The sequence below is a fragment of the Conger conger genome, chromosome 2, assembly GCF_963514075.1.
Source record: "Conger conger chromosome 2, fConCon1.1, whole genome shotgun sequence".
Lineage (NCBI taxonomy): Eukaryota > Metazoa > Chordata > Actinopteri > Anguilliformes > Congridae > Conger > Conger conger.
Genome location: NC_083761.1, coordinates 78,291,185 through 78,300,335, shown reverse-complemented (window position 1 = coordinate 78,300,335; position 9,151 = coordinate 78,291,185). Strand labels below are relative to the sequence as shown.

General features: G+C 50.4%; 1 protein-coding gene across 1 annotated transcript in view; it reads left to right on the top strand.

The window, feature by feature from the left end:
* LOC133121347 (zinc finger protein GLIS2-like) overlaps window positions 1-9,151 on the top strand; it is a 31,204-nt gene that overhangs the window by 12,897 nt on the left and 9,156 nt on the right. Inside the window, exons 2-4 of the mRNA XM_061230548.1 lie at window positions 5,918-6,090; window positions 6,675-6,793; window positions 9,038-9,151. The exon at window positions 9,038-9,151 is cut by the window's right edge and continues 24 nt beyond it. Coding sequence (XP_061086532.1) covers window positions 5,934-6,090; window positions 6,675-6,793; window positions 9,038-9,151 — 390 coding nt within the window. The 5' untranslated portion in view covers window positions 5,918-5,933. The remainder of the gene's footprint in view (window positions 1-5,917; window positions 6,091-6,674; window positions 6,794-9,037) is intronic.

The window sequence follows — 9,151 nt, the reverse complement described above, 5'->3', positions numbered from 1 at the left end:
ATCCCGCCCATCTCTCCCTCCCTCCCTCCCCCTCCCTTCTGCCATCCCGTCTTTCCTCTCACATCTCATCTACCTCTCCCCCTCTCTCTCTCTCTCCCTCTCTCTCTGTATCTCTCTCCCCCCTCTCTCTCTCCCTCTCTCTCTCTCTCTCTCCCTCTCTCTCTCTGTCTCTCTCTCTGTCTCTCTCCCCCCTCTCTCTCTCCCCCCTCTCTCTCCCTCTCTCTCTCTCCCCCCTCTCTCTCTCTCTCTCTCTCTCTCTGCTAAATGCCTAAATGTAAACGTAAATCTTTCTTTCTTCCGGCCTTTGACTGTCTTGGGTTTGTTCTTCAGTTACAGAGTTACATAATGCCATTTAAGGTTACAGAGCGTTTTTACAGGAAGACAGAGAGAAAGAGAGAGAGGAGACAGAGGGGGGGAGAAAGAGAGAGCGAGAGGGAGTGGGAGTGGAGAGAAAAGAGATGCCTCACGTCACAGCAAATTTGATGCAAGCTGTTCAATTACTGAATTACTGAACAGTCTATTACTGTCTGCTGACAGGTAGAGAGGAAGGGAGAGAATGTGTGGGGGAGTGAGTGTGTGGGGGAGTGAGAGGGAGAGAGAGAGAGTGTGGGGGAGAGAGTGGGAGAGAGGGAGAGTGAGAGAGGGTGTGGGGGAGAGAGAGGGAGAGAGGGTGTGGGGGAGAGAGAGGGAGAGAGAGGGTGTGGGGGAGAGAGAGGGAGAGAGGGTGTGTGAGAGAGAGAGAGAGAGAGAGGGTGTGGGGAGAGAGAGGGAGAGAGAGAGAGAGGGTGTGGAGAGAGAGGGTGTGGGGGAGAGAGAGGGAGAGAGTGTGTGTGGGGAGAGAGAGGGAGAGAGAGAGAGGGTGTGGAGAGAGAGGGTGTGGGGGAGAGAGAGGGAGAGAGTGTGTGTGGGGGAGAGAGAGGGAGAGAGAGGGAGAGAGGGTGTGGGGGAGAGAGAGAGGGTGTGGAGAGAGAGGGTGTGGGGGAGTGAGAGAGAGAGTGTGTGTGGAGAGAGAGAGGGAGAGAGAGTGTGGGGGAGAGAGAGGGAGAGAGGGTAGGGAAAGAGAGGGAATTTGACATAAAGCAAATTGGAAATTGAGTTACAGAGAGCAAAAGATACTACTGGATGACTCCAAAGCCATCTTGAGCATGTATATGAAGGTATTATTAATACTGTCGTGGTTCATATTCATGTGTTTAATGTAACATGTTTATGTGAAGCTTTGGCAGCACATATACTCAGTGAGCACTTTATTAGGTTTTTGTTAGACTTATTTCTAAGACTTCTACTGCTGTAGCCTATCCACTTATGTTATGCTGTGTTGTGTGTTCAGAGATGCTCTTCTGCATATCACTGTTGTAATGTGTGGTTATTTCCGTTACTGTCACCTTCCTGTCAGCTTTGACTAGTCTGTCCTCCGATGTTTCTCATTAACAAGGCGTTTCTGTCTGCAGAACTTCTTCTCGCTGGATTTTTTTGGTTTGTTTTTTTGCACCATTCTTTGCAAATTGTAGAGACTGGTGTCCGTGAAAATCCCAGGAGATCAGCAGTTTCTGAGATACTCAAACCACCCTGTCAGCCACCAACAATCATTCCACAGTTGAAGTCACTTAGATCACATTTTTTCCCCATTCTGTTGGTTGATGTGAACATTAACTGAACCTCCTGACCCTTATCTACATGATTGTATGCATTGCACTGCTGCCACATGATTGGCTGGTTAGATAATTGCATGAATAGGTTCCTAATAAAGTGCTCAGTGAGTGTGTGTTGACATGAAATATGTCAGGCCCATAAAGCACAAGAGAGAAGGTGTCAGAGAGAAAGAGAGAGAAGAGAGAGGGGGAGAGAGAAGAGAGAGGGGGAAGAGAGAGGGGAAGAGGGGGAGAGAGAGAAGAGGGGGAGTGAAAGAAAGAGATAGAGGGGGAGAGAGGGGGAGAGAGGGGGGAGAGAGAGAAGAGAGAGGGGGAGAGAGAGAGGGGGAGAGGGGGAGAGGGGGAGAGAGAGAAGAGAGGGGGGAGTGAGAGAAAGAGAGAGGGGGGAGAGAGAGAAAGAGAGAGGGAGGGGGGAGAGAGAGAAAGAGAGAGAGGGAGGGGGGAGAGAGAGGGGAGAGGGGGAGAGAGAGAAGAGAAGGGGGGAGTGAGAGAAAGAGAGAGGGGGGGAGAGAGAGAAAGAGAAAGGGAGGGGGGAGAGAGAGAAAGTGAGAGAGGGAGGAGGGAGAGAGAGAGAGGGAGAGAGAGAGAAAGAGGGAGAGAGGCCAGCTCAGGCGCAGTGGTTTCCTGTCTAAGTGGAGTCTGAAGGGGGGGGGCTCTCTCCTCTCTGGCTGTGTGTGATATGGGCTGGGGGGGTCTGGCGTCAGGGGAGACTGTGGTTTGAGTGTGCTTGTGCTCTTGTGTGTGGGTCGTGTGTGTGTGTGAGAGGGCTGAGGGATGGAGGGGGTGAGTGGATCCTGGCACCAGGCCCAGAGGGAGGTCACTGGAGGAGAGGCAGAAGGAGGAGAGGGAGAGGGAGGAGAGGAGAGAGAGAGGTCTGGAGTAACACTGATCTATGGGCTCCAGGCTTTGAGGAGCGGTCCCAGGCTCCCCCTCTATGGGAGCGCTCTGCTCTGCTCTCCCTCTATGGGAGCGCTCTGCAGGCGGTACATGTGGCTGAGGTGCAGGGCTTCCCACCCAGAGGTTAAAGGTCGTGCTCCTGAGATGTGGCCGTTGACTACCCAACCAGATTACATTACTTGGCATTTAGCAGACGCTCTTACCCAGAGCGACGTACAACAAAGTGCAAATCTGATCTATGGGCTCCACAGATCAGCCTCTGTGCTGTGCTGCCTGTGGTCCTCTGCTGCTGGGAGCTGCTGTGTCTGTGTGCTGCTGTGTCTGTGCTGTGCTAGTGTGTCTGTGCTGTGCTAGTGTGTCTGTGCTGTGCTACTGTGTCTGTGCTGTGCTACTGTGTCTGTGTTGTGCTGCTGTGTCTGTGTTGTGCTGCTGTGTCTGTGCTGTGCTGCAGGCCTTCTTGGTGTTGACTGCAGAAGCTTCTTGTACACAGGTTGGTTATACAGACATTATGGGAACCGATTCAACTGCATTATGGGGACAGTCACACAGGGGCATTATGGGAACAGTCACACAGGGGCATTATGGGGACAGTCACTGGTGCATTGTGGGGATAGTCACATCAGTGCATTATGGGAACAGTCACAGGTGCATTGTGGGAACAGTCACTGGTGTATTATGGGAACAGTCTCAGGTGCGTTGTGGGAACAGTCACTGGTGTATTATGGGAACAGTCACAGGTGCGTTATGGGAACAGTCACAGGTGCATTGTGGGAACAGTCTCAGGTGCATTATGGGAACAGTCCCATTATGGCCTTCTTTTCATTCTTATCAACAGCGACAGGAAGTGTGTGTTTAAACGGTGAGGGATAGACAGGAGGAGTGACAGACAGGTACACAAGGGGTCTTGGCCCTTTATTCCCCTTCAGCTGGGTCAGGTCAAGTACTTAATTACACTGTGAGGGATGTGGGAATGGACACACACACACACACACACACACACACACAGTGCAGGAGAAACATGTCCATGGATCTCTTTGACTTCCGTGATTGGGAGTGGGGTTGTAGGGGCAGAGCAGAGTGTGGGTGTGGGGTGGGGGTTGTGGGGTTAGAGCAGGCTGTAACTTCGGGTGTAACTGCGGACAGACCTTTCATTCAGCCCACTGCACCCCCCCCCCCCCCCCCCCCCCCCCCCAAACTGCACCAGCCTGTGTTTACTCCACAAGAGGGCGAGACAAAGATGCCTTTCACAGCAGGGAGCTGTTTTCACAAAGACAACCTGACTGTACAAAGACCAACACTCACACACATACACACACAAACACACACACACACACATGCACGCACACATACACACTCACGCACACACACACACGCACGCACACACACACACACACACACAGGCACATACACTAAGGCTTTAAGTGTTCTATTGTCACAGTTCTATCACCCCTTTTTCTCTACAGCTTTGTGACATTCCACTGCTAAGTCACCTGTTCCATTGGAGGGACTGTACCACTTTTGCAGATATCTATGAAAAGGGGGGTAGAGCTGGACTGGGGTTGACAGAATGAAGGATAGCTTTTGTAATTGTACACATGGTAGGAGGTGATGTGTGAGCCCTGAGCATAATGCCCCAACAGAAGCATGCAAAGAATGGGACATTGATTGGCTGCTTTGACATGTACTGTGCTCTGATTGGCTGTCTAGAGACCTACTCTTGCTTCTATTGGTTGTGTGCAATGTGATTGCCTTAAGGCTCACTACATTGTGATCGGTTATATAGCACGTAGATTCATTGTTCTTCCATTGGCTTCATATAGACTCGTTCTGCTGTGATTGGCTGTGTAGATCCTTGCTGTGCAGTGATTGGCTGCGTAGAGCAGTGGGAGGCAACCCTGTTCCTGGAGTGCCAGAGATGGTCCTGGATGGTCCTGCTCCATCCATACCTACAAATACAAAACTGGAGTCATTTTAACTCATGCGGAATAATAGTACGCTAAGCAATACCTGAAGTATACTATTTTACACTTAAGAATATAACTTGATGTAAAACTTAAGTTTATATCAAGTATGCTTTGTGTTCTTAGTGGACTTAAAGCTATTATTATTACTACCAGCTGCCCGAGGCTGGGCCAATGAAATCAAACTGACCCTCATTATGATGACCTCACCATAGTGTGTGTGAATGAGTGGCTGAGCATGTGTGTATGTGTGTGACTATGTGTGTGTACAGTATGTACACTCACTGACCACTTTATTAGGTAGACCTGTGTGTGTGCATGTGTGTGCGAGTGCGTTCGTGTGTGTTTGTGACAGGGAGTGTGTATGTGTGTGTGTGAGAGAGAGAGTGTGTATATGTGTATTTGTGTGAGAGAGAGAGAGTGTATGTGTGTGTATGAGAGAGAGTGTATGTATGTGTGTGTGTGTGTATGAGAGAGAGAGTGCGTGTGTGTGTATGAGAGAGAGTGTATGTATGTGTGTGTGTATGAGAGAGAGAGTGTATGTGTGTGTGTGTGTTTGAGAGAGAGTGTGTATGTGTGTGTGTGTGTGTGAGAGAGAGTGTGTATGTGTGTGTGTGTGCGTGTGTGAGAGAGTGTGTATGTGTGTGTGTGTGAGAGAGAGTGTGTATGTGTGTGTGTGTGTGAGAGTGAGTGTGTATGTGTGTGTGTCTGAGAGAGTGTGTGTATGTGTGTGTGTGTGTGAGAGAGAGTGTGTATGTGTGTGTGTGAGAGAGAGTGTGTATGTGTGTGTGTGTGTGTGTGTGAGAGAGAGTGTGTATGTGTGTGTGTGTGTGAGAGAGAGTGTGTATGTGTGTGTGTGTGTGTGAGAGAGAGAGTGTGTGTATGTGTGTGTGTGTGTGTGTGTGTGTGAGAGAGAGAGTGTGTGTGCATGTGTGTGTGAGAGTGTGTGTGTGTGAGAGAGAGTGTGTGTATGTGGATGTTTCAGCAGTCAGTTGTTGCTGGTGGGGCGACTCTGTGTGTTGGATTGTAAACAGAACTCTAAATCTGTTCTAAACGTGCTCCAACACAATTCATTCTCTCAAGTAGTGGAAAAAATGTCATGCTGTAGGAACAAGCTCTCGTAAGAGTGCTCTACTTAGATTTCAGGCCTGACAACAGCGGCAATACTCGTGTGTGTGCGCGAGTGTGTGTATGTGCGTGTGTGTGTATGGGCGTGTGTGCGTCTGCATGTTTTTGCACCATAGGAATTTGTGAGAGGGTCAGGAGCGGGGGAGGAGATTGTGGACCGGAGGGGTGGGTGGAGCTGTCTTCTGCCATTTCACAGGATCGACTGGAGAATAACATTCGAGTCAGAAATGTCGTAACGTGCTCTGACGCTAAGCTAACGCCGTGTCCGCCTGTCCGCAGGTGGGCGGAGTCGGCCATGCTGTCTCTGGACGAACCGCTGGACCTGAAAGTCCCGAAGGGGCGGGACCGGGCGCGGAGAACAGCGCCCTCTATCTGCGCCCCTCTGAACGCCTCTCGCACCCGACAGCCTCGAACGACCAACGCCCCGTCCCACCTGGCTTCCCCCCACGCAGGTCAGCTCTGTCCCCCGGCGTGAACACCGGCAGTACCCCCGGGGCGGGAGCGTGACTGTTTACTGGGGGTATTAAGGTGGAGTCGCCCAACCCTGTTCCTTGCTGTTTTCAACCCTAATTTTGCACATAGGATTTGACTAATTAGCGGCTCAATCAGATCGCTAGCTGTTGAATGGGGTTACGCTTGGTTAGGCAAAACCAACAGTATCGTACATATCCAGGAACAGGGTTGGGCAGCCTTGTATTAAGGGAAAAGTGTGTAGTTGTTTTGGTGACACTCTGATGTGTTGTTAAACTTTGTGCTAGAGTTACTCTGGTGTGTTATTAAGGCCATCAGTGTTTTTGGTGCTAAATAGGAGTGTTACTAGCTAGCTGAAGAACAGCTGGCATTAGCGAGCTAGCCTACTCTCAGCAGACAGGAAAGAAAAGTTTTCAGAAGTTAAAATATTAATAATATTATAAAAATATTGCATACAGTAAATCTGCATTCTGCATTCTGAAGAGGGTATTTTGGCTCTGGATGCGCCCGGAGGGGTAATGTTGAGTGTGGGTGGTGACGGTGTTCATTTTGCCCCCCTCCCCAGGTGTGTCTCCCCCTCCCCAGGACAGGCCCGAGTCCCTGAGCCTGTCGCCCTCCTCCCGCCACGCCCCGTCCCCCTCGGAGCTGTCCGACGGCAGCGGGAGCTCCTCCGTCCTGTCCCGGGTGAGACCAGCAGGGGGCGCTGTTTACACCCCGACACCCGGAAAAACAACGCAACAACCCCGCCAAAACAAACACCACAAAACAGCCCTCTAAACCAGCACCCCGAATCGACGCTGACTCCACACGGACACTGAAAACCAACTGCCCGCATCAACACTGCAAACCAACATTGACCCAAAATCAACACAGCAAGCCTACACCCCTAATCAACACTGTAAATCAACACCCCTAATCAACACTGTAAACCAACACCCACATTATAACGCTGTAAACCAACACCCTGAATAAGCAATCCAAACCTGCACACTCGAGGGCACCTCAGCGTACCGGCCAGCATGGCTGTGAAATGGTGTTAGTGGTGCGGTTGCTGGTGGTGGGGCAGTATTCTGCTCATTGGGTGGAATATTCTTTGCAGAAAAGCTCCTCAGTCCTCCTCCCTGCCTCCACCCTTCTCTCTTCCAAACAGAGAGGGCGGTACACCCTCCCATGTGGGCCCGGTGGGGTGTGTGGCGGTTTGCTCTGTGAACAGCCCCTGTGTGCTCAGCAGTAGGCCACAGCATGCTCAGTATACCCTATGTGCTCAGTAGTAGGCCACAGTGTGTTCAGTAGACCCCTGTGTGTTCTGTAGTAGGGTACAGTATGCTCAGTGGACCCTATATGCTCAGTAGTAGGCCACAGTGTGTTCAGTAGACCCCTGTGTGTTCTGTAGTAGGGTACAGTATGCTCAGTGGACCCTATATGCTCAGTAGTAGGCCACAGTGTGTTCCGTAGACCCCTGTGTGCTCAGTAGTAGGCCACGGTGTGCTCAGTACACCCCTGTGTGTTCAGTAGCCCCTCTGACTGGGGGGAAGGTTTACTGAGGACAGCCTGGCTTGCCTGGCCTCACCACTCCTGATTCAATTCACCTCAATTCAATTTAGTCAGCTGAGTGAGTGTGCATGTGAGCAGCTGTCTGTGTGTGTGTGTGTGTGTGTGTCTGTGTGAGTATTTATCTGCGTGAGTGTGTGTGTGTATGTACCCTATGTATGTTCAGTATGTGTGTACAGCGTGTGCGTGAGAGTGTGTGTGTGTCTGGATGTGTGTGCATGTGTGTGTGTATGTTCAGTGTCTATGTACAGTACATGTGTGTGTGCACATGTGTGTATGTTTAGTGTGTGCGTGTGTGTGTGGTGTGTGCTCATGTGTGTGTATGCTCAGCCTATGTGTGAGTGTGTGTGTATGTTCAGTGTGTGAGTGACCTTGTATGTTCAGTGTGTGCGTGTGTGTATGTTTCCGCGTATGTGTGAGTGTGTGTGTATGTTCAGTGTGTGAGTGACTTTGTATCTTCAGTGTGTGCGTGTGTGTATGTTTCCGCGTATGTGTGAGTGTGTGTGTATGTTCAGTGTGTGAGTGACTTTGTATCTTCAGTGTGTGCGTGTGTGTATGTTTCCGCGTACGTGTGAGTGTGTGTGTATGTTCAGCGTGTGTGTATGTTTGTGTTCCCTCCATGTCACAGTCCCGATGCGTCCTGAGCTGAACTGTCTGCGTTGGGAACAGAGGGAGTGTCTAGGGCTGATTAAAGCTGAGCTGAGAGAAAGCAGGCTTTATTGAACACAAGATACATACCGTGACAGCAGGTCATCAGCACATAAGGCCCCAGTGTCCTCTCTCTCCACACACCCAGAACCTTCCCGGCCAGCTGTGTGTACACACTCACCTTCTGACCTATGACCTCTCTGCCGATTGGCCAGTGCGTGAACCCCCTGTTGCCACGGCGTGGTGGTCTGATTGGTGTTGTGACTCATTGGGAGTCGACTGTTATGAAAGATGCTCTACATGATGGACACCTTCGGCTGTGATACAACAATTGGGTGGATATAAGGTTTACTATTATTCAGTTGTATAATATTCGAATATTATAGTATTAGAGAATATTAGAATATTAAATATTATTCAGCGGAAACCAGGGCTGTAGTAAGGAGCGGACAACTGGGAGACTTTGGAGTGCAATAATTTTAAATTCCTAACAAAATATATTTTGCGGGCCCTCCCAATATTTTGTCCCGGGCCTGAGAATTCATAGCTGGTAACCTGGCTGTAGCCATTCAATATTTGAATATTATTGAGTAAAGGTTACAGCTGGTGAATGTATCCTGGGGTGTGGCTACTGCCATAGCTCTCTCTTCACCTCTCACTCCCTCTTTCTCTCCCTCTCCCCAGGATTCTGCACACTTTCATTATATGGAGGGCGGAGTCTCACCGCAGGCCATCCAGTTCTTCCTTCCAATCGGGGCAGGGGGCGGGTTCCACCTGCCGTCCTCCGTGTTCATTGGCCAGCACAAGGTGGAGCAGGCCTCTGCAGAGATTTCAGTGGACGAG